Source organism: Pristis pectinata, chromosome 7, assembly GCF_009764475.1.
Source record: "Pristis pectinata isolate sPriPec2 chromosome 7, sPriPec2.1.pri, whole genome shotgun sequence".
Taxonomy (NCBI): domain Eukaryota; kingdom Metazoa; phylum Chordata; class Chondrichthyes; order Rhinopristiformes; family Pristidae; genus Pristis; species Pristis pectinata.
This window is the reverse complement of record NC_067411.1, coordinates 22,932,998-22,959,436: the sequence shown is the minus strand read 5'-3', so window position 1 is coordinate 22,959,436 and position 26,439 is coordinate 22,932,998. Positions and strand designations below refer to the sequence as shown.

Below are 26,439 nucleotides of genomic sequence, written 5' to 3'. Positions count from 1 at the left end.
AAGCAAGAAACTGTTTCTGGTTGCCCTTCTGCCAATGCTGCTGCTTGGCAAATTAGATTAAGCAGACTAAGAACATAAGAAGTAGGAGTAGATCATTTAATCCTTTGTACTTTGTGGTTGCTCTGCCATTCAGTAAGATCATGATTGATTTGGTACTTTTGCACAACTTTCCTGCTTTAACTCCAAATCCCTATATTACAAAAATCCATTGATCTTTCTCTTAAGTAAATTTAGCAACTGAAGCCCTATTGGGCAGAGTATTCCAAAGACTTATCAGCCTCGGGTAAAGAAATTTCTTCTTATCCCAGCCCCAAATAACCCACATACAGTTTGAGACCATAACCCCTGCTTCTAGACATGTCAGCCAGCAAAACATCTTTCCTGCATCTACCCTGTTAACCCCTGAAAGAATTTTGTACATTTTAATGAGGCCATGTCTCATTCTTCTAAACCGAAGAAAGCATAGACCTATAACGTAAGAAATAAGAGCAAGAGTTCCTTTGAGCCTGCTCCACCATTCCATTTTTCCTTACGACCTAGAAGGAGACCGTTCAGACATTTGGCTCATAAAGCAATCCCATTTTCCCCCTTTAATTTTGCCTGTAATTTATTCAGATCTTGACTGATCTTCCACCTTTGTACAATTTTCTGCACTGTCCCCCTATCATTCAATTCCCTTAATGTCCAGAAATGTATCAATCTTTGTGTTGAATTAATACAATGACCTGAGCACCAATAGCCTTCTGAGTTACTGAATTCCAAAGGTTTAGCAACCTCCTGAGTGAAGAAATTTCTCCTTGGCTCCATTCTAAATGGCCACCCCCTTATTCTAGCCCCCCACCAGATACTAGTCTCCTCAGCTTGGGAAGCATCTAACCTAACGTGACAAGCCCTTTTGAGAATTTTGTATGTTTTGATGACATTCCTCTCATTTTTCTTCTCTACTCAATCCCTCCTGTATGCCATCCCTGCAGCTGGTCTAGTGCATCTTCACTACACTCCATCTGTGTCAAGTATACTTCCTTTAGGTAAGGAGATCAAAACTATACACATTACTCCAGGTCTCACCAATTCCCTAAACAACTACAATGAAACTTTCTAACTCCCAAATTTTTAAATCTGCTCACCATTTGCCCTCTTAAGCACTTGCTGCCCCTGCATGTTGGCCTTCACATCCAGCTCCCTTTGAACATCAACACCATCCTGTCTTGCACTATTTAACAAACACTCTGCTTTTCCGTGCACTAAAATGGATAATTTCTTGTTTTTCTGCATTGTGTTCTATCTGACATGTTCTTGTACATGTACATATCCATTTCTCCTTAAGCCTCTTTACATCCTCTTCCATTAGCCTTTTTTTAAACAAGAATTTTTGAATATGAGCAAAAAAGTCTTGCTGGATTATATAGGACCTTGGTGAGACTTCACTCAATATTTTGTACAATTTTGGTCTCCTTGCCTTAGGAAGATGTGCTTGCCATCAAGAGCACAGTCATCCCTCAAATGATAAATTCCCCCCATCCCAAGTTTAATTGGCTACTGTAAATTGCTCATAATGTAGGTGGGTGGCAGAAGATTTGGAATGTGGGTTGAACGTTGTGTATATGAGAGAGAATTGTGTTGCTGCAAAATAAGTGGTGGAGTGGAATTGAGCCAGCATAGAGACTCAGTGGGCTGAATGACTTCCTATGTAGTAAGGAAAACATGAAAGTATAATATGAAAATGTTCCAGGAGTCAATTAGGTAAAATTTGTTGCACTCCCTTCGTCACAAATAATGAAGTCATTAAAAGTATGGTTGCTAAGTTTACTGATGACACAAAGACAGGTAGGAAAGTAAGTTGTGAAGATGAATTATAAAAAGAAAAGCTTACAAATGGATAACAATGGTTAAGTAAGTGACCAAGACTGGCAATGGTGAATGTGGAAGAAAATGAAATTGTCCTTTTTGTCAAGGAAAAAGTGAAAAAGAAGTATATTTAATTGGTGAAAGATTGCAGAACTCTGAAATGCACAGTAACCTGTATGATTTCTAAAAGGTTTGTATTTAGGTACTGCAAGTAATTCCATCCATCTAGAAGCACTTGTGGTCTTTATCAAGCTACAAGAGAAATACAGCTGTTGTATGTGGTCTTTTTGACTTCTCTAAGGCTTTTAACTCTGTCATTTGGAAGGGACTGTGAAGCATCAACCTTGCATTTGGCTGCCTGCAGAAACTACCTAACCAACAGATGTAAATGAGCCAATCTCAGTGAACATTGGTGTCGAGCAAAATTGTATCATTGCCCAGTCACTTTTCAGTCTTTCTCATCTTGCTTGCACTTCCCTCTGGATTAGAGCTAATCTATGGAAAACTATTAACCTATGGCAAGTTGTTGAGCTACAGTGCACAGTGTTTGCGTGTTCTCGCAGGACGAGTTCAAAGTCGTCTTTGCTTCATGTATTGCTGCATAAGAGAGGATGTGCTTTGCAGTTAATATCTGACCCTGATGTGCATATCTCAGTAGTCTCCTGTTAGTGAAGGCAGACGTCAATGATGAAATTCACTATTGCCTTCACTGTGCCAGTATAGCCTTTGGCTGACTAAGAAAAAGTGCTTAAAGATCAAGACCTCAACCCTGGCATAAAATGCATAGACTAGGCAGCAGTAATCCCTGCCCTACTGAGTGCTTTTGAGATTTGGCCTACCTTCACCAGGCATGTCAAGGCATTAGAAAGATGCCACCTATAGTGTCACTGCAAAATCCTCCAAATCCATTGGCAGGATAAATGAACCAAAGTCATGCCTTCCATGTCCAATATCCCAGCATTAAGACCCTAATTACACTATTAAGCAGGCCACGTCATTCACTTGACATCACCAGAATCTTGAAGCAAACACTCTATTCTAAGTTCTGTCATTGGAATGGACAGAGGAATGTTTCAAGGATATTCTCAATACCTCCTTGGAAAATATACAAATCCCCACAGACCCGTAGGAATCCCTGGCCCACAACTGCTCAAAGCAGAAAACAGCCATTGAGGATGGTGCAGGGAACCTCCAGTCTTTGAATCATGAGCATGCTGAAGCCCAGCATAAGCATTGGAAGCAGAACACCACCTCATAAACTACCCACCAGTCTGCCCCATCGGGCCACTTCCGTGGAAGAGTTTATGGTTTCTATGTTAATCTTATCAGTCACTACAGAACTAGAGTGGAAGCAAATCGTCTTCAATCCCAAGGGACTGTTTAAGAATAAGATGACATTTCTGCTGCTTCAAAAAAAACATTCAATCTGGTTTAATAGACAAGACCTACACTTTTCTTGCTCTTTCTGATCAGCTGAAAATTTTCAATGTGTTAATTAACTCTATCCTTAAGTATAGACCTTTAGCAATTTTCTGATATTAGGTAATAATTGCTCACTGGGCTTGGTTCTGGTTAGTATTATGTAATACCCTGGTCTCTTTCTCACCTTGCCTCAAACTGGGATTGACATATCCAGTTTTCTGATCTAAGGAAAGTTCCTAAATCGATAGAACTTTGGAACATTCTCAGCAATTTCCTTTGAAATTGTGGTATGGAAATCATCTTGACCTTGTAATTTATCATTCCACGATCTATAATTTTCAGTACAAGGGCTCCACTGGGTTATGAATGACCTGACTTGGGAAATCCGACTTTACACACATTCTCCCATACATTTTTTCTAATTTTATTTTACTAATGGATACAGTATTTATTCCATTAGTTTAATTATTGGTAGAGTTAGGGTGCTTATTCAATGAAATGAAAGAATTATAGCAAGTATATGTAAAGTGATACAATATGGATTACTACAGAAAACGGACATTTCTGACTTAAGGAGAAATCGGCTTATGAACAGTTCTCAGGAATGGGACCTTCCATAACCTGGGGACTGCCTCTACTGTAATTTTTCACATTAATTTTGATAGGTCTCTGCCTCTAATTCAGTATTCATTCTCTTGGATACCTGGTATGGTATTCTCTTTGCTGTAAATACCAATGCAAATAAGTTATTCATCATACCTGCCATTCTTTATTCATGTGCATTGTCCCCATTGTCAGTTTTCAAGAACACTTTCTGAACACAGTTGCAAAAATTTTTTGGTACTTTTTCTTGCTTTTTATAGTTCATGAATGTTTTGCCACTGTGTACTCATTGCATCTCCCTTTTGGCCTGATTTGCACTAGTTTTTAATCTTAATGTGCTTTTTCTCTAGTTTTAACTTTTAAGTTTACTTTTTGGTTGCTTGTGGCACTTGTTGGAATAATAGATGTTTTGCCCCCAAGAGTAATAAATGGATTCTGTATCACATTGAATTATCTTTTGAGCATCTCTCACTGGTCTTCTGTCACTTCATCCATCATCATCTTTTTTTTCCAGTTTATTGTCACATTTCATTGAAATCAGCCTTACCCAAGTCTAATATCTTAATGACAGTTTGTATTTTCTCCCTATCAAGAACTGCATTAATTTCTATACATAAACAATTCTATATCTTAGGCCATTAACTAGATCTGGCTTATTATATACTGTTGGATTTAACAGCCTTGGGAATCATTAGTCATCACCTCTCAGGCCTCTGGAATACTTGTCCAGTATCTTACTTGTGACAATTGTTTTCTTATTTCACCAGTTATGACTCACATTTCCTGCATGCCAGCTACACAACAGAATATACGATTTGTAACAATGTGACCATGCAGTCGTAAAAATTTGCTAAGAAGCAAATGAAGTAATTGTCTCTTATTCAAAGTGCCATTTCTAAAAAGTGCATTTCCATATGTAAATGCATCCCACTGGTACTTTACAAATTGTGGAAAGAGAAAACCTGGTTCGGAATCATGGGAGAGGCTGAAAAATCTGATAGTGTGGAAGCTACACCTACTTGTTCATATAATGCAAAGTACCAATTAACAAAGGAAAAATATAGTGCTGAGCTGTATTACCAAGTGTTTGAATACAGTCCCCACCAACTAAAACATCTATATTTAATTGGGCAAATAAAACTAACCATTTACTGTCATCTGCAAAGTCACTGATTACTTCAGATTGATCTTACTGGCTAATTTAGGGAGGAAAGAGTTTCAAGTAAGTTATTTTAACCACCTTAACATGTAATGAGCAACTATACTTAATAAACTCTACATGGTGCTAACTGATACTGAAGCTATTTGAAGAAATTGTGAACAAAGATAGGAGGGGAGCCGGTTTTCATTCCTTAGATTTTTAAAGTAAGCCAAGGAGAGATGCCAAAATGATAGTCACATTTTGTATTTCCTAAATATTGTGCAAGAGCTCTTAGCTTAACCTTCAATTCTTAGAATTTTTTAAGAAAACAATCCAATTATTCAGCTGTACAGGGTTATTAAAATTCATATTGATTTGTATAAACTGTGGAATATGTAATGTAGGCAAATCATGTTAATGTCATTGTGTCCAACTTAAGTAGCAAGGACTGTACAGAAGATGAGAATAACTTTTTTATGTACCAAATATACCAAAGTATCCCAAGGATGGTTCACAAAAGCATTAGCAAACATTCTGACACTGATCTACTTAAGATATTGTAGCAAATGACCAAATGCTTGGACATAAAATAAATTCTTAGTCATGAAGAAGGGGGAGGAAAAGGCAGAAAAGTGAAGAGATTCATGGAGCTAGTTCCAGAATTTATGGTTTTAACTTTGAAGCATTGCTGCCACTACTGATGTGATTTAATTGAGGGATGAGGCCCAGAATTGCAGGAAAGCCAGTATCTTGGAGAATTAATTGGCTGGGGAAGAATGCAGAGATAGGGAAGGACCATAGAGAGATTTGCAAACAAGGATGAAAATGCCTAATCTAGAGACAATTTCTATTATCAGTCACACATGAAATATATGAATGTGACTTGGTGTAAGTTAAGACATAGACGTCACGCAGAGCTCTACTGCCTATGTTTATGAAGGTTAGAGTATGAATTGCTCATCAGGAGTACTTAGACATAGTTTATTCTTGAGGTAACAAAGGCATAGATGAGTTTTTCAGCAGCAGATGAATTAAAATGGCACAAATTTGTCTCAATTTACAGAGCTGGAAATAGAGTTTAATGTCACTGATGTGTATTAAGATTTGACACCAAGGTTGTGAAGAGGCTTGTTTATTTTTATATGGATACGACGGAGTGAAATGGAATCAGTGGCCAAGGAACAAAAAAAATGTATTAGGGACCTAAAGTTAAGGATTCCATTTTTCCATAAATTAATGGAATGAAACTGGATTTGAAAATATTTTTAGGACCTCTTTTTAGGAAAGAATACAAGTCAGCCTGGTGACTTTGTAACCATTAGTCTTTCATGGGTAACTGTTAAAGTAATGGAAATCCTTAGATCATGGATATGAAAATAATTAAGATTGAGGCTTTGAAGCTGAGGTTATGAGCTCCTGTTTGACTATAGCATGGATATTGCAATTAGTTGTGTTTTAACAAGGCACTGTTGAAACAGTCATATGATGAAAAGAAAGATGATGTGTCTGTTCTGAGATATAAAACAAATGTTAGAAATTCTTGGGCACTACAGCCTGAAAAGAGGTGTATGAGAAGACTGCCTAGAAATTGGTCACGTTTCTTTTGTATGCTTCACAGAAGGCATTGATAGTGGAAAGCCAGTTCAATAGCTGGAAAGAGAAACTAGAGTTAATGTCAGAAGTCTGAAAGTCATCATTCTGAAATGGTAACTTGTTTCCTTCTCCACGATTACTGCCTGGCCTGCTGAATATTTCTAGCATTTTCTGTTTTTATTTCAGATTTTCAGTACCTACAGCATTTTGCTTTTCAATTACATACTTTGACTTGGGCCAGGTGCACTGTGAATTTCCTAGTGTGTCCTTGAACAAAATGATTGACCTGCCATAAGCTGACTGTTTAAAGCACCTTCATAAGTGCCTTTCAGTATCTAGGCAGTAATGTCCATAAGCAACCAAGTGTAAAAGAAAACTTCTAATCCTGTGTAGTGTTTCCAAGTTTGACCTCAACTGCAAGACATTTGTCATTTCCTTTTCAAAAACAAAGATAGGGTTAGGTGTAGTAAGTGTTTCTAAGCACAGAGTGATTAATGAATGCAGTGGTCTTCTGATTTAAAGTAGAGGAGCTGAAAGCTTGAATTGTTCATAAAATAGATGGATGCTGTGACTAGATTGTGGTGGTACTTACAGGTTCTTTCTCTGACAAGATGAAGTACATTGATCATATGTCTTCCTTCATCTATCTTTGCCTTTTGTGATTTTGTTTTTGCAACATCACTGGAACTTAATTTTTTAGGAACATGCATAATCCACTCCTTACTATCCAATGTTTATCTCTCTCATTCCCCTATACCCCCAGCACTGATTTACCTCTTTCTTTCTTTGGCATTTTCCATTATTACCCCTCTAAATGGCTAGAAGGCAAAATAAGTTAAAGTCAGTAGGCTTGTCTTTAATTTCTACCATGCTGAAGAAACCTACTTCTCCCTTTTCTTTTATCTAGCAGTTTGAATAAGAACTGCATTATTTAGATCAATGAAATCAGATGGGCTCTAGCCAACAATTTTCTGATTTAGAATTTGAATGCTTTTCCACTGGACTTACTGGTCCCTTGTAAGTATTGTATGAATCTTATAACATTAAATATTTTCTGTTGTATCTTTATGTATAAGATGTAATATACATAATGTGAAATACTCTTGCACTGTCCACTTGAATTTTGTAAAACCATTCATCATTACAGTTGTAGATTGTGCCCATACATATGTACATATACTTTGAGCTTGAGGATGCTTACACCTTCTAACTGGTAATGGTTTGTGATGGGATCAGTTTGCGGTATTATTAATTTATATTTATAGTTCTGTCTTTCATCTTTTTTATTGAGTGCGATTCTGGTCAACCTGTTATAGGAAGGATATGGAGGCTTTGAAAGTGTGCAGAAGGGGTTTATCAGGATGTTGCCTGGATTAAAGGGTGTGAACTTTAAGGAGAGGTTGGACAAACTTGGGTTGTTTTCTCTAGAGTGTAAGGGGCTGAGAAGACCGGATGGAAGTTTATAAAATTGAGAGGTATAGACAGGGTGCACACTCGGAAACTTTATCCCAGGGAAGAAATGTCAGGTATGAGACGACGTGTATTTAAGGCGAGAGGGGAAAAGTTTAAAGGAGATGGGGGGGGGGGGGGGGGAGCCAAATTTTTTTGCCCAGTGAGTGGTTGGTGCCTGGAACGAGCTGCTAGGGGGAGTGGTGGAAGCAGATACAATAGTGGTGGTTAAGAGGCTGTTAGACACATGAATATGCAGGGCATGGAGGGATAAGGATCATGTACAGGCAGAAGAGATTTAGTTTAATTTGGCACCATGTTCCCTGCAGACATTGTGGGCCAAAGGGCCTATTCTTGTGCTGCACTGTTCCACATTGTGACTGTGAGTTGGAAATGTAAAAGCTTGAGTCAGCAGTTCAAAGTTTTATAACAATGCTAAATACTTTTTGAAGCTCCTCCTCATGTTCAATATCATAATTATGCTGAAATCCATTCTTGACACAAATACTTCATTTGTCTTTTAAAATCAAAATATATTTGTTTTATTGTACAGATCTCACTGGAGAATGATTATCTTGGCCCACGCAGAATTGAAAGTTTGAAGAAAGAAGATTCTGATTGGCAAAGAAAAGCACAGAGAGCTGTACTGTCTATACAGGATTTGACAGTGAAGTACTTTGAGATCACAGCCAAAGCTCAGAAAGGTGGTTAACCTAAATTCTCCATTAATTAATCATAGGCCTTGTCCTGTATTGCATCTGGATGTAGAAAGGAATTTGAATCACAAAACAACAAATTTCAGGCAGATGATCATAGATGTTTGGATGTTTGATTTTGTGCACATAAGATTTTTTAAAACATAGCTTTTGGTGTCATGTAGCTCATAAATTTTCTGATTCTCAATATCAACAGTGAGAAAATGTTTTTTGCCTCTTTTAAATCTTGTTCTGATAAAGCTGAGGATGCACATGTACTTTTTTTTTCACAGCCAGTCCAGGATATATATACATATATGCTCAAAACAAGTATTTTGAAGTTAAGATTTAATCTACGGTTATGTTTCTGAAGCATCAACAGTATGCCAATATCTATTTTCTTTCACATCAACCATTCTTATTCTCTGGAAATCAGGCTGCTGAATAGAGCTGATCTCTTCAGCTCAAGCTAGATTTGAACTTTCTTAATGTGTTATAGCATCTGCTTAGTTGTCTTGCTAACCTAGAAACATGCCTAGTTCTTTATTTTGTTGGGGCAGATCTTTTGCCCCTCCAACCAGTTTTAATGTTGGAACCTAGCTGCACATTCTCATGGAAGTCCCATTTTGGAGTACTATTTTCAATCTAAGTTGGCAGTGACATTTTTAACTTGCTGCTCACTGCCCCTGTGGTGGCAGTATGATCTTCGTGGGCTGGGAAATCTGTGTCTTTTGCCTGCACTGAGCTGAAACTAGTGCAAGCAGAGCAGTCCCCATTCATATAAATGAGAGAAAAGGTAAGCAGTTGTGTTTTACTGTTTTATTAATTTTATTGTGTGTGGGTATGCTTTTCATCATTTCATTGAAAAAAATAGTAACAGTTCTTTAATTTTTAAGCAGCATGTTTAATATTTTTAACCTTTTTTTAAAGATACAACCACATGGACGGTTTTGACATTTGATGTTCTAGGAAGTAGGTGTCAGGGTCTCCATGGTTGTCAAAATAGTTTCTTTGAGACCAACTAGCTGTTTGTGCTGAGACCACCATACTGAAGTGCTGGGAGCTGTTCCATTGGAACTCTGTGCTGGAGGCCAAGTTGGAGCTGAAGTTTAGCTCATGGACGACCAGCAAGCAATCTCAGGGCAGTGGTAAAATGTGCCCCATTATTTTCATTTCTCAGACATAATAAAAGGAGTGATCTTGCTCAACGTGTGGGTTTTGTCCTTAGAATCCTATGCTGAAAGACCCTTGTAACTTTAGAACTGCCAGTTTTTGTACTAGACCATTCCATCAAGAGTCCATTGGTGGGGAGATTGGTTCAGCCCCGTGAGCCTGTGATAAGTCCCAGACTCTCAGCACATACATGAAAGTCTAGCAGTTTCTTCACTTCGAGGGGCTAAAATGCTGGTGTGATTGATGCCAACACAATTCAGCCTATTGCAGAGAGTTAAAGAATGGTAATTTGATAAGAGAAACTGCTGCAAATGCTGAGCAGATAAAACAGCATCTGTAAAGAGAAGTGAGAATTAAAATTTCAGGTTAATGTTTGTTTCATCAAAATGACCATTCTGAGAGAGATCGTTGACCTAAAGCATTAATTATGCAATATTCTAAATTGAGACCTTTCCAATTTAAATGTTTTTGCAAAGTCGCTGGTGATCATTTGACATAGGATTAAACTCCTAGATCTCATTATTTCAAAATTATAGACAGTCTTGATCATCTTTCTGTTCGATTTCATTTTCCATTTCAGTTGAAATTCTTTTTGCTACTAAGGTGGGTAATAGAACATAAACTGGTACCATGCATGTAAGCCACAGTTCACTGTAATCTGGAAAATGTACAGAGGGTTATATAGGCAGCCAGCCCTTGTTAGCACCCAGAGGACATGTCAGTACTGTGCCAATAGAGTAATTTTCATTTGCACCCTTTAGGTGTTACAGCTGCCTGAAATCATGCAGATGAGTGTTCTTTGCTTGGCTAAGGATCCAAATGTTACTTTTAACAGCTGTAGTGTCCAACTTGCTAGTACTCTAAACTCGTGTGTCAGGCAAGAACAGCCTGGTGTGTGTCCTACTAGCATTGCCTAAAGGTATCCATTGTTCTTGGTAAATCTTTTTCAATTTGACTGTCAGTATGCTTTTCTTTTTGAGTTTTTGGCTGAATTCAAACAATTGAGCTGAAATTGAACTGTTCAAAATGTTCTTTGGCTGTACCTGTGGTGATGTTTTGATTAGAGGCTTCTGGCAAGCTTATATTTGGCATTATGGATGTGGTGATTTGTGGCTAGAGGAAAAAGCAGATGATCAATGATCATTGATTGTAGGGAAATTTAATGTCTGTGTAGGGAAGTTATTGGCAAAGATTCTGATGGACAGGATTAATTTGCACTTAGCAAGGAAGGGAGTAATCAGATAGTTAGCATGGTTTTGTTTGGAGGTGATCCTGTCTGAGCAATTTGAATGAATTTTTCAAATTATGAGTATAGTTGGGATAGATAGTAGGAAACTTTTCCCCTTAGCAGATGTATCCAAAACTAGAGGATATACATTTAGGATAAGGTGTTAGGGGTTTAGTGGAGATCTGAAGAAGACTTTTTCACCCATAGATTAGTTAGAATATAGGACACAGTGCTTGCATGGGTAAGTACTTAATGAGCTTGAAGGGTCTTTTTCTGTATTCTATGACTTTAACTTGCAGGTGATCTTTCTTCTAGAATATCACCTAGGGGCAATATGTCAGAAGGTTCTGCTTTAGTAGGAAATCTATCATAGAGCAGTATTATCTTCAGCTTAATGCAAGGTCACATTATTATTTTGGCAATGACTCTATAAGTGACTGATTAGAGATATGCTGGCTCTAGTAGACTTTTCTTACATTAGTTAACAGCATGTGCATGCCTAGATCAAATGTGTGACTGATCAAGATGATGAACGAATGGTGATACATTTCCAAACTGGAATACTGAGTTGGAGGAGAACTTTCAGGTGGTGGTGTTCACTTGTGTCCTTAGAGGTGTTTTTGCAGTAGCTTTGAAGAGCAATGTCAGTGCATTTTTGAAGATAGTAACAAGATAATAATAGCTGCATTCGCAGTGCTGGAGGGAGTGGATGTGATGTGATTCGGGTAGACTGTTTTGTCCTGAAGAGCTTCTTTTATTTTCTAACCATTTGTAAATGGTATTGAACATCATATAATCATCAGTGAACATCCCTACTTCAGCTGACAATGGTTAGGCTTGGAATGTTGCCTTGTGGAACTCCTGAAACAAATGAGTCTCAGATAATTGACCTTCAACAACCACAACCACCATCTTTTGACCCTAGCCCCTAGCTATGATAGCAGTCAGTGGAGAATTCCACCCCCCCCCCCCCCCCCCCCCCCCCCCCCCCGGATACCCATTTACTTCAGTTTTACCAGAGCTTGATGCTGAACTTGGTGAATACTGCTCTGACCTACAGGCAGCTAGGATCAAGTGAATCCCTGGAGAAGTATAGGGGATTCAGGAGTATACTTAAGAAGGAAATCAGAAGGGTAAAAAAAAAGGGCATGAGATAGCTTTGGCAGAGAAGATTAAGGAGAATCCAAAGAGATTTTGTATCCCAAGGAGACATGTAAAGGGAAAAAAGAGTAACTAGGGAGAGAATGAGGCCCCTCAAAGTGGACATCTGTGTGGAACCACAGGAGATGGGTGAGGTCCTCAGTGAATACTTCTGTTTTTACTGTGGAGAAAGACATGAAGACTAGAACTTGAGATAGTTAATGGGAATGTCTTCAGGATATTCTGCATTACAGCAGAGGAGGTGCTGGATGTCTTAAAACATATGAAGGTGGGTAAATATCTAGGTCCTAATCTGGTATATCCAAGAACATAGAGAAGAAATTGTGGAAGCCTGGCTGAGATGTATGCATCATCGTTAGCGACAGGTGAAGTACCAGAAAACTGGAGGGTGGCTAATAAGGCCATAAGAGATAAGAACAGGATTAGGCTATTCGGCCCATTGAGTCTGCTCCACCATTCAATCTTGACGAAATTTTTTTTCAACACCATTCTTCTGCCTTCTCCCCATAACCCTTAATCCCTTTATCAATCAAGAACCTTTCAATCTCTGCCTCAAATACACCCAATGACTTGGCCTCCACAGCCCTCCATAGTAATGAATTCACAGATTTACCACCCTCTGGCTGAAGAAATTCCTCCTCATCTCAATTTTAAAGGGACCTCCCTTTATTCTGAGGCTGTGCCCTTGGATCCTAGACTCTCCTATTAATGGAAATGTCCTCTCCACATCCACTCTATCCAGGCCTTTCAGCTACAAAGGGCTACAAAGAAAAACCTGGGAATTGCAAAGAAAAACTTGGGCTATAGAGCAGTTAGCCTCACATCTATGGTAGTTAAGTTACTGGAGGGGATTTCTTCGGAAAGACAGGGGTTGATTATGGATGGTCAGCATGGGTTTGTGTGTGAGGCTATCTCTCATGAATTTGAGCCTTTTTATAAGAAGTAACCAAGGTCAATGAGGGCAGGGAGGTAGGAATAGTCTATATGGTCTTCAGTAAGGCCTTTGATAAGGTTCCGCATGGTAGGCTGCTATGGAAAGTTAGATCATGTGGGATCCAGGGAGAGCTAGCTAACTGGGTACACAATTGGCTTGATGGTAGGAAGCAGAGAATGATGGTGGTAGGTTGTTTGTCGGACTGGAGGCCCGTAACTATTGTGCCTCGGGGGTCAGTGCTGGACCCATTGCTATTTGTCATATATATTTCAGCAATTTGGATGAGAATATACAAGGCATGGTTAGTAAGTTTGCAGATGACACTAAAATAGGTCACGTAGTAGACAGTGAAGATGGTTATCAGGAATAACAGAGGGATCTTGATCAGCTGAGCCGAGGAATGGCAAATGGAGTTTAATTCAGATAAGTTCTATTTTCTATAAATGCAAGGTGTTGCATTTTAGGAAGGCAAATATTGGTAGGACTTTCACTGTGAATGTTAGGGCCCTGGGGAATGTTGTAGAACAGAGGGACCTAGGAGTACAAATACATGGTTCCCTAAAAGTGGCGTCACAGGTAGACAAAGTGGTGAAGAAGGCTTTTGGCATGTCTACCTTCATCATTCAGGGCATTGAGTATAGAAGTTGGGATGTTGTGTTCCAGCTGTACAAGACATTGGTGAGGCTGCATTTGGAAAGTTGTGTTCAGTTTTGCTTGCCCTGCTATAGGGAAGATGCCATTAAGCTGGAAAGAGTACAGAAAAGATTTATGAGGATGTTGCTAGGATTTGAGAGATTGAGTTATAGAAAGAGGTTAGGCAGGCTAGGACTTTATTCATTAGAGCATAGGAGAATAAGTTGTGATCTTACAGATGTGTATAAAATCATGAGGATCATAGATTGGATGAATGCACACAGTCTTTTTCCCACGGTTGGGGAATCAAGAACTAGAGGGCATAGGTTTAAGATGGGAGGGGGGAGAGATTTAGTAGGAACCTGAGGGGCAACTTTTTCACTCAGAAGGGTGGTCTGGATGTGAAATGAGCTGCCAGAGGAAGTGAGGCAGGTATGTTAACAACATTTAAAAGATGCTTGGACACATATATGGATAGGAAAGGTTTAGAGGGGTATGGGTGAAATGTGGGCAAATGAGGCTAGCTTGGAAGGGCTTTTTGGTCAGCATGGACTACTTGGGCTGAAGGGTGTATGATTCCATACCCCTATGATGTTACTTTTCTCAATTTTTTGGTCTATATTTAGAAACTATGCTGTGGGTCCTGGTGAAAGCCAAACTGAGCATTGCTGAGCAGGTTATTAATCAGGAAGTACTGCTTGACGGGACATTTTCCATCACTTTGCTGATGATTATGAGTAGACTGAAGTAATTCAAATTAGCCAGATTGGATTTTCTGTGCTTTTTATGAACAGGACTGACCTAAGCAATTTCCCACAGTGTAGGATAGATGATATTGTTGTAACTGTGTATTGAAACAAGCAAGAGCCTTGATGTTTTCTGAAATACAGGCTGGGATATTGTCTGCTTTGCCTTTTGAAGTATCTGGTGTGTCTCAGATGATTTTTGAAATCAGTGGAACAATTTAAAGATAGTCTTCTGTGATCACAAAGTGTTAGGAGAGGTAACAACTATTCATTAAGTCCTTCAGCCGAGTCTTTAGCAGTCACCTGCTGTGCTCTTCCAATATTAAGAATGGATATTTTCTTGTGGAACACATCCTCCATTAGCAGTTTTAGTGGCCACCACCATTCACAATTGAAGGAGGCAGGATCTGATTTGATCTTTGATTATGCAGTCACTTAACCCTTCTACTGTATGCTCTTTTTACTATTTGATGCACACATCGTCCTGACTAGGGACTGCTTACTAGCTTTCTCTACAATATTGAAGTCTTTGATGTTAATGGTAATGTATTAAGTTGAATTTAGAATTGTTTGGATTGCCAGAGGCAGATGATAATTGTAAGTGGCACTGTTTGTTTGGAGACCTGTCAGAATTGATACCCCAAAGTGTTAGGACTGTGGCTTAATATTATTTTAATAAATGATCTTACAATTTGTGTTTGATGTGAAGATTTGTCAAAGATTAGAAGTATTGACAAAGCTCATAGCTTCAAATGCTCTTGAAGTATTAGGGGAATTGACCCTGCTAAATGATAATTAAAATATTTTATGAATGCTTGTATATCCCTCAGAGAAAAGTTGATATATAGGTGAAAATTGAAAGAGTATTCTGCACTCTAGAGCACAAAGGAACACAGTGTGGTATTACCCAGCGCAAATAAGGTTCTGAGGTGCACTTATAACACTGGTTATGAGATAACTCTGCTTTGTCCTTGTACAAGTACTAGGGCGATCTTTAGTTAGAATACTATGTCCAGTTTGTTTTTTTGCATATGGTGGATATTAGTTAGGTTTTGGAAAGGATGCATGCAGTTTGAAGCATCTTATTTATAAAAATGGGCTGAGAGAACTGGGAACTCTGCACTTAATAAGAAACGTAGATTTGGAGGTTATTTATTGGAGGTTTATAAGATGAGAATAGATTGTGTTTGAGTGAAGTTAATTTCAAATTTTTAAGCTTTGTAGGGCTATATCTGGCATAGATTTCAGGAGATGCTTTTTCAATGGAATACTAGGATTGGCAGCCAGTTTGTGTACTGGTTGCAGATTCAGTTTATCCAAATGAGAGCTGGTCTTATTCCCAGCTGATGCACTAGTCACATAAAAGGGTAGGTGTTTAGCGAGGTATCAGGATCAGGGTGATCCCCTGAACTTGTTTTAATTAATTAAAGGAGTTGGCGATTTTCTTTTTCATAAATTGATTTGGTTTTTTATCAATTTTTCTTTTGCTTTGGATGCGTGATCCTCGTAGGCCCAAAAATTCTATTTATCCTCAACCTTTTAGCCTTAAATAGTTGACTTCTGTCCTAATCAGAAGAGTTACAAGAGATGAAATATGCAATTGACGTGGAAAAATAATAAGTATGAGTTATTCTGAATAATTATTTCCTCTAGTAATTGAAGAAAGGAATTTGTAACTATTATGATCTCAGAAATGCTTAAAAGGCTTTGATCAATTTTTTGATGCTTTGAAGCTCTAATTATGCAGAGAAATATGCATCCACCTTTGGTAGGAACTCGGAGAACTGTACTGATCATACTTGAACGGAATTTAGGATTTCGTCATTTTCACCTGAACAGGCAGATAGGCATTTCTTTAATGTCTTATTTGAATAAAGATGCCAAATCCAGTGGTAATTTCTCTGTACTGTTAGTTCAGAAGCTTAACCACTACACTACCATTTGTCTATGAAGTAACACTATGGATTTATCCAGAATGTGACAAACTAAATTGTGCAGAGCAAAGCACCAGTGTAAGGGGTGTCTTCCTAATATTCCTACATTAAGATCAATAGATCAAATACATTGTTTTAAGCACCAATGGAAAACTACATTTAAATAAACTAAAATCACAAATCGCAATCAATACATGAAGATGAGCCGGTGTGCCTTGTAAATCTAAATCTAATTTGCAACAGATCAACTTAGAGCTAGGAATTGACCATTCGCTCCATCATTCCCATTCTGTTGTTCAGTTAGATCATGGCTGATCTGTATCTTTTTTTCCATCTATCTGCAGGTATCTTTACAATATTTAAATTTTAAAAGTAAATGTACAACCAGCAGATGGAGAAGATTTTTTATTATTTAAAATTCATGATTCACCATAAGGCTATACTTAGCTTGGATGGTGCTATTTTGGAAGGAAAATGAAATGTGGTATAGAAAATTGGAATATATGCATTAGTAGAACAGATTGTTAAACTGGTTAATGCTTTACAGTCCAGGTTTAAGAAAACTTTGTAAGTTGTTGATAGTGGGGCAGCTTAAAAAGTCTACTAGGAAGGCTGCAAAAGCTGTATTGTGAGTAGTCAGACAAACACAAAAAGTGACCAGTGCTTATAATTTGTGCTGTACCACAATAAAGGCACAATGAAGTTACTTATCATTTTCATTTGTATTACTTTAGCTGTATACGATCGGATGCGTGCTGACCAGAAGAAATGTGGGAAGGCAGCCTGGGCCATGGCAGTAGAGAGGATGGAAAAACTTCAATATGCAGTTGCAAAGGAAACTCTGCAGCTCATGCGAGCAAAGGAGATCTGTTTGGAGCAGAAAAAGCGGACACTTAAGGATGAAGTACGTTTGTAGCATTACAACAATAAAGAAAAATAATAAATGAATATTGAGATAAAATAAAATTAATGAGGGAGTATTATATTTTCTTGGTATCTTTAAAAAGGGATTCTATGATTATGGAATATAGAAGCGTTAGGAACCCTGTTATTCTTAATATACCAAGAGTTATGAAGCAAGTGATGTGAAGGAGACAGTTTTGTTAGACAATCAGTTATAAAAGCAAAGATGAAATCCTGGTGAGTGGCATTAATATGATTGTTGGTTAAAATCAACTTTGTCTGATCAATGAGGAAATGTAGCAATTTCTGATTACAACAGGAAGAACGATGCAAATCTCTTCTAAAATTGTCAGTTTTAAATTTGAAATGAAAGTAATTTTACTGGAATGCACATTGTTCAATTCAACCGCGATTGTTAACTGATGTGATAACAAATGTAATTTATATGTTAAGCAATTAGTCATTCTCAAAACATTGGTAATGGTTTAAATTCTGTCCTTAGACATAAAAAGGTCCATTTGTTTTATTTTTAATTGATGAGTAGAGATGGTTGACTAGGATTCAGCAGAGGACAATAAATGTTGTACGAACATTATTTGTGTTCCTCACCCCACTGAAGGTTTCCAAACGAGTTTAAAAATATATAGTTTACAGTTCTTGGCTGATTACTATTTATCTTTTAATACAGATGCAAAGTCTTCAGAATAGCACAGATGCCATTGCACGGCTGGACTGGCTGGAAGCTGACTATTATGATGTGCAGCTTCAGTTGTATGAGGTGCAGTTTGAGATCCTAAAATGTGAGGAACTACTGTTAACAGCACAACTTGAAAGTATTAAGAGGCTTATTACAGGTGTGTTGACAAATAAATTTAATCCAATTTTGGTCAGTAGAAGCAAAATATAAGTTTGGATCCATTGAGATGTATATCCTATTCATACTCTTTTTTTTCTAATAATAATGTTAACTTTGGAATGAAACTTTCATTGTATCTATATTTATTAACCATTAGCACAACTCTGAATTCCTTATTGTAGTTAGTTGATGAAAATCAAAATACTGCAGATATTGGAAATCTAGAGAAGGGTTTTCAGATAGTTCTGATGGTCTTTGGCCTGAAACATTAACTTTGTTTCTATTTCTACAGATGCTGTCTAATCTGCAGTGTGTTCAGCATTTTCTGATTTTTATTTCAGATTTCCAGAGTCTGCAGTTTTTTGATTAACACTTACTGATCTTACTGTAAGGGACTTTGCTTCCTCCCAGTGCAAAGAAGTAGGAAAAATTTATTACATTGTTGTCCATATGTTGAACATTAAGATTAGCAAAGGTTTGGGAGCCTGCTCTATCTCCAGCAACTGGAATCAGAAGGTCCAGCATGGAGAGTTGCGAAAGTACAAAAGACTGGACGATGGAATTCTATCATGAAAAATAATGTGTTTTTTTTATGTTAGTGGAACCTGCCTGTCACCTTGCCTCTCCTCAGTCCACCAATCACCTTAGACTCCTGTCTTACCATTCCCCTTCTCTTTATACTGGCTATCTCCCCTCTCCACTCTCAGCCCTGATGCAGGGTTTCAACCCGAAATGTCGACAGTCTTTTTTCCCCCATAGGTGCTGCTTGACCCACTGAGTTCCTCCAGCAGGTTGTTTATTGCTCCAAATTCCAGCATCTGCAGTCTCTTGTCTCCTGTTTAGCATTATAATTGTCCTTAAAAGATTAGAACAGATCTGGTAGCTCAAATGGGGGTATCCATGAGACACTGTGGACCAGCAGCAGCAACAGAAATATACACTATGACATTTTATAATTCCATTGCCTGATATTTCAGTCACTCTATCATTGCTGTCAAGCTAGAGAATCAAGCCTGCTTCATTGAAGAGTGTAGGAAGCAGTACCAGGCGTATGGTACCAATCTGGTGAAGCTGCAACACAAAATTCCATATGTGCTAAACAAAACCAGCATAAAAAAGATACTGATTATTTTTAAATATTTAATTCCATTTGCAGCTCCTCATCAAATGCAGCAGTCCATTCCTGCTTGCAGTTAGATCTTAACAACATTCAAGCATAGGCTGATGGGTAGAAATTAATATTTGCACCACAAAAATGCCAAGCAATGACTGTTTTCAACTAGGAAGTCTCTAACCACTACCCTTGACATTCAATGGCATTACCATCAACCTCCTGGAGACGGGGATTGCCACTAACCAGAAACTCAACTGAACTAGTGAATAAACAGCGGAGCTGCAAGGACAGGCATCCTGTGACTATTGACTCATCTCCTGACGCACCAAAACCTTCCCACCATCTACAAGGCCCAAGATGGAATAACCTCCACCTGGCTGGATGAGTCCATCAGTGGCAACAGCAAAGAAGCTCGACACCTACTTCATTGGCATTCCTGCCACCCCCGCCAAACATTCATTCTCTACATCAGTGGCTGCAGTGCATACCTTCTACAAAATACCCTGCAGTTACTTACCCAGGCTTCTCTGATAGCATCTCCCCAAACCACAAGCTCTACCACCAAAAAGGGCAAGGGCAATAAGGGGATGGGAGTACCACTACCTGCAGGTTCCTCGCCAAGTCCTGACTTGGAAATATATCACTGGTCTTTCATCGTTGCTGCATCCAAATCCTGGAATTGCTTACTCAACAATACTGTGGGAGTACCTTAGGCAGAAAAATTTGCAGCCATTTAAGATGAAAGCTCACCACCATGTTCTTCAGTGCACTTGAGGATGGTCAGTAAATGCTGGCCTTGCCAACAATGCCCAGGCCTTGAAAAATGAATGTAAATGATGTATATTTATTCTGGATGACAGTTTTTGACTTTTGATGCATATCTCTATCATGTAATCTGTGCAACCAGAATATTTGAACGTATAACAGTACAGAAACAGACTCTTCTGTCCACGATGGCTGTGCTGATCATGATGCCGTTAAACTAATCCCATCTGCATGTACATGATTCATATCCCTCCATTCCCTGCATGTTCATGTGCCTGTCTAAATGCCTCTTAAATGCCAATATCATATCTGGTTCTACCACCCCCCAGCAGCACTTTCGAGGCATCTACCACTCACTGTGTTTAAAAACAAAACTTGTCTCACACATCTTCTTTAAACTTTTCCCCTCTCACCTTAAAGCTATGCCCTCTCGTATTTGACATTTCCACCCTGGGAGAAAAACTATCTACCCTCTCTATGCCTCTCATAATTTTATAAACTTCTATCAGGTCCATTAATATTTTATATTTTCTTAATAATTGCATGAAATTTGAAATAAAATTTACAGACTTTGTTATTACATGTATATAGTTAAATATGAGGTGTGTCATTTTTATATTTTTCCCCCAAGTTAGTGGAGTGAAGCTAAATCTGATCAGAAGATTGAATGTAAGAATTGGTTTACATTTTAATCAAGAGAATTTAGTTTTCAGCTCAACTTCTACGTTTGCAAAAATATGTTCATTAAATTTTAACTTTGGCAAATGGACCTAGAGGATTTTTTGGCTCCCCATATCAAGATAAGTTTTCTCATCCTCTATAGTTTATCCCTACTGTCCACCTTAAGATTTGTACACAGCAGTACAAAGAAACAATAGGGAAAATAAATTCTGCCTTCAACTACAGACAGTAAAGAACATTATTAGATGTGCAAAGCCCTGTGAGAGAGAACTATTACAGCAACAGTAGCTTTGTAGACATGGGAAAGAGATGCAAATTCTTCTATGTCAAAAAAAAATCTATGATTCAGCCATTTATATCATACCTTTAACATTGTAAAGTGCTGTGGGATATTTTTCAGATGACCTAATTGTCACAGAATCAAAGAAAGAGACAGGGGGTGGGGGGGACAGGGGAAGATTACCACTGCTAGATAAATGAAGTAGGTTTTTGGGAAGATCTTAAAGAAGAGGAGACAGGAATAAATAAGCAGAGTGATTTAAGGAGGGAATTGTAGTTTGGGGCCCAGAATATTAAAGGCAAAGCCACCAGTGGTGGATTGAAATGATTTAAGGATCTGTTGCTGGCAAGAGTTGAAGGAACGCATTCCTGGACAGTTACAACTCTGGACGAAGTCACAGAGATGTGGAGGGAGGACCTGTGGAAGCATTTGATCACAGCTGTGATTCATTTTTTCAGAAATCTTTGTAGGTCAGCAAGCTCAGAAGTGGTAGTGTACTGTGTCTGGCATAAACTGGGATACAAGCTGCAGAGTTTTGTATGGAGGCTGGCTGGATAGCGTATGACAAGTCAAGTCCAGAGGGAACAAATGGTAGATGATGGTTTCATCAATGGAAAGACTTTAAGTACTGGAAGAGGCTACTTTACAGAGATGGCAGTAAGCAGACAGGGTTGGAAACTGTTAAGGTTGAAATAAAATGGCAGGGCTGCAGAAAACCTAGTTTAGCCTGAAAGAGTGGCCACGGAATGGTTGGAATTAGTGAACTAAGGACTATATTTTGTGGCAGAAGCCAAAGACGGTAGTTTTGACCTTCCCAATGAGAGTTTCTTCAACCAGTACGAGATGCTGTTCAAACACTATGATAAAATAGCAGCAGGAAGCTTGTTGAATAGATAAGTGCACATGCCAATGTCCTTGGATGACATTGCCAAGGGAAGCACATAGATGAGGATGAGGACATCAAGGGGTTTTCAGAACTTAATGGTACCAAGCGAAACCAGTGCTGAGGATGCATTAGCTCCAATTGATAGTTCAGGGTGGAATTTAACAAAACCACTGTAATGGATGTCATGGAAGTGGCATTGAAATAGAATGATGAAGTCTTCAAGGTCAGCTACATATGACACAATTTGTGCCTTTAAATCTAATAATTCTCTGGTAGAGGTGAAAATTTGAAGAGATTCAATTAATCTATTGGAAAAATTATTTAGATTTGGCAGGTTACAACACATTCAAGGACCTGCAGAGAAAGAGGAGGATGGAAACAGGCTGATAAACATGCAAGGATAGATGGCTTGATAGTGGGTTAGTGAGAAGAATTTTTTTTTAGCACCAGTAATTCGGAAAGGGAGGTAAATAGTACCTGTTAATTTTCCTTCATAGTTCAAGTATTCTTAATACAGGTTAAAAAGGCAAACCATTTTAATGATTTGAACAGTGGTATTTGTTCACTTTAACAGAGAAACGAGAAGAAGTTGTTTACTATGACACCTACGAAAGCATGGAAGCCATGAAAGCAACAGAAGACATGGCATCATCAGTGCTCCCACAGAAAGTGGAACTGCTGAAACTGCAGCAGAAAGTGCGTCAGCTTGAAGCTCGACGAAGTCGCATTTCAGCCAAGAAAGCCTACCTCAGAAACAAGAAGGCAAGTAGTGGTTTCTTTCATTATTTTTGTACAGTTCATGTTTTGCATAAATTTTTTTCTTTATTAAAATTAGTTGTAAAATACAAAAAGGGATTCAGCATTTGTGATCTAACTTTGATTTTAAGTTGTCTTGATCACTGGTGTATGTAGTTGGTTTCTGTTAGTCATTGACTTGAGACTATCACAATAAACAGAATGGAATCACCTTGAAACTAAACATAGAGGTTAGGATCAGGAACTCTGCAAGAGAGAAAGTTAATATCAAGCTATAATTACATTTGAAAAGCATAGCCTTACACAAGTTAATGATGAATAAACTTAATTCTAAACTTTGCAGAAAAGCTGCAGAACAAATTATGATTTAGGCTTTCAGTTAATTTAGAACTAAACTATAATATCTTTTTGCATTGGATGATTTTTTTAAATTATTATTAATGAGAATTGGTGTGCTTTGCTTATTGAAAAATGATGCTGGGATATGGCACGTTAGAATCACTGGTTTTAACCTCGCTTGCATAAGCTGAATCTGATAGATAAAAAGTGTGTGTGTGTATGACACAATTTGGCATAGTTTGGAGATCAGATTTTAATCTAATTTGGAGAAACTATCAAAGTTGTTACTTTGGAAATAAAGGTGGAAAGATTTTTTCTGAGCTGGAGTTAAAGAGCAAGATAGGTGACACAGTGTCCCATTTCAATAACTTGAAATTGATTTTGATACAGGATTTTAAAATGTAAGGATAGAAATTTGCTAAAAATGCACAAACAGAATTTTAAATAGCATATTTTAGCAAGCTGTTCATTAATGTAATTGTGTAATGTTTAGGTTTTTGTCTTGACACATAGTAGAAAACATTATTAGCAAATTGCTAAAGGCATTTAGTTGTAGTTACTGGTAGTGATGCCTGAATTTTCATCTGATTAGAAATGAATTACTTTAGTAAATAGCCATTTAATATTTGGAGCTGCTGGGACCATGGTTCTACTAGACTATATTTTTTTAACAAAAAGAAAATGGAAAAAGAACATGTTATGGAAATTTATGTAAAAAAAAATCTTTTGAAATCTGTTTCTCCTTGTGTCTACATCCTAATGCACAACATTTGGAACGCGCCCCTCCCCCAACCCCAGACATTTCTGTCCAGCCAGCCTTGGTGAGCAGCTTACTGCTTCCATATCCACTGTTACTGTACCACCTTTACCAAATAAGTGAGTTTCCAGCAATACACAAAGCACTGGACAAATGAAGGGTCTCGACCTGAAACGTCAGCTGTCCATTTCCCTGCATAGATGCTGCCTGACCCAGTGTGTTCCTCCAGCATCTGGTGTCTCTTGTGTATCCAAGAGAGTTCCAGTATGGTTGACAGTGACTGGCAGTGATTTAGTTAATCCACTTCCATCACCCAAGGCTTCCACTACCCTTCAGTGCTCATCCACCCAGAACCATTGCAGCATACCAGGAGTGATAGATTAGTTGACCAGTGCCCAGTTCTGAAAGTAAATTTCTGATTATTTATGAAATGGCTTAAGTCTTGCTCTGACTTCTCTAAAGGGCATAACGTGCATCCAAATATACAGATATACAGATAAAGACCAATTCTAATGCAACATCCGGGTCTTCTAGCTTTTGATGGCTTCCCACTGAAAATAATAAGTCTTGCCTCAAGAATGCTTTGACAACAGGTTAAGCCATGCTCCAAAGCCGAAGAGCTGTCCAAAGACTTAGAACGACTGTGAATGTTGCTGACATTCAGAAATATTCAAAACTAGTCAAAAAAAACTATTAAGAAACTGATCAAGGTAATAAATGTTTTAAAAGTTAATGGAAATGTTGAATCCTTTTAAAAAAAAAATGAAAACGCTTAAGATACTGGAAAATATTTAAAAACTGCTACAGGTTTAAAACCCACTTTATGCAGCATAACTGCAAGAAAGTGGCAGTCTACTGTGGGACTCCATCAGATGTTCAATGTGGAACAGATAAAATGTGGACCTTTAACATCATTTTAGGATACCCCAAAGTGCTTTATAGCCAATGAAGCTCTTTTTGAAGTGTTTAATACAGGAAACGTGTCACACAATGGTCCATAGCAAACTACCACAACGAATAACACAAAATGATATATACAGCAAATGGCAAGACCCTTAGTAGCATTGATGTATAGAAAGATCTTGGGATGCAGGTCCATAGCTGCCTGATGGTGGCAACACAAGTAAATAGGGTGATAAAGAAGGTGTACAGCATACTTGCCTTCATCGGTCAGGGTATTGAGTATAAAGTTGAAGTCGTGATGCAGCTGTATAAAACTTTGGTTAGTCCATATTTGGAGTATTGTATACAGTCCTGGACCGCACATTACAGGAAGGATGTGAAGGCTTTGAAGAGAGTGCAGAAGAGGTTCACTGGGATTTTGCCTGGATTAGAGAGTATTAGCTATAAGGAGAGGTTGGACGAACTTGGATTATTTTCTCTGGAGTGTCAGAGGCTGAGTAGCAACCTGATAGAAGTGTAGGTAATCAGTCTTTTTCCCTGGGTGGAAATGTTGAACACTAAAGGCATAGCTTTAAGGTGAGAGGGGAAAAGTTTAAAGCAGATTGATGAGACAAGTTTTTTTAAACACAGAGTGGTAGGTGCCTGGAACATGCTGCCTGGGGAACTGGTGGAATCAGGTGCAATAGAAATGTTTAAGAGGCATTTAGACAGACACATGAATAGGCAGGGAATGGAGGGATATATTGACCTTGTGCAGGCAGATGTGCAATTTAAATTGGCATCATGGTTGGCACGGACATTGTGGGCTGAAAGACCTGTTCCTGTGCTGTACCGTTCTATGTTCTCTGATTAAATAAGTTTTTTTTATCCATGTGTTTGGGTGAGCCATGGCTGCAAAGCTGAAGAATGTTGCTGAGGATACAAAGTGCATCCAGCTCCTCAGTTCAACCTGACCTCCAACTCATCTCTGATTTTGGCATCTAATGCACAGGTGAAGGACCAGCTGACAGGCAAACATGGTGATGAGGAGGCTTACAGGAGTGAGATAGTTTGGCTGGTTGAGTGGTGTCACAACAACAACCTCGCACTCACATCAGCAAGACCAAGGAACTGATTGTGGACTTCAGGAAGGGGAAGGCAGGAGAACATGCACCAGTCTTCACTGAGGGGGTCAGCAGTGGAAAGGGTGAGCAGATTCAAGTTCCTGGACATCAACATCACAGAGGATCAATCCTGGGCCCAACACATTGATGCAGTCACAAAGAAGGCACACCAGCGGTTCTACTTCGTTAGGAGTTTGAGGAAATTTGATATGTCACCAAAGACTCCTATAAATTTCTGTCGATGTACAGTGGAGAGCATTCTGACTGGTTGCATCACAGCCTGGTATGGAGCCTCCAATGCACAGGATTGCAAGAAGCTGCAGAGGATTATAGTCTCAGCCAGCTCCATCACGGACACAACCCTCCCCACCATCGAGGACGTCTTCAAGAGGCGGTGCCTCAAGAAGGCTGCATCTATCATTAAGGATCCTCACCGTCTGGGTCATGCCCTCATTGCTACCATCAGGGAGGAGGTACAGGAGCCTGAAAACCCAAACTCAACGATTCAGGAACAGCTGCTTCCCCTCCGCCATCAT

At 38.6% G+C, this 26,439-nt stretch overlaps 1 protein-coding gene across 1 annotated transcript in view; it reads left to right on the top strand.

The window, feature by feature from the left end:
• jmy (junction mediating and regulatory protein, p53 cofactor) overlaps window positions 1-26,439 on the top strand; it is an 85,012-nt gene that overhangs the window by 38,236 nt on the left and 20,337 nt on the right. The window contains exons 3-6 of the mRNA XM_052020676.1: window positions 8,610-8,760; window positions 17,295-17,464; window positions 18,152-18,317; window positions 22,620-22,807. Coding sequence (XP_051876636.1) covers window positions 8,610-8,760; window positions 17,295-17,464; window positions 18,152-18,317; window positions 22,620-22,807 — 675 coding nt within the window. The remainder of the gene's footprint in view (window positions 1-8,609; window positions 8,761-17,294; window positions 17,465-18,151; window positions 18,318-22,619; window positions 22,808-26,439) is intronic.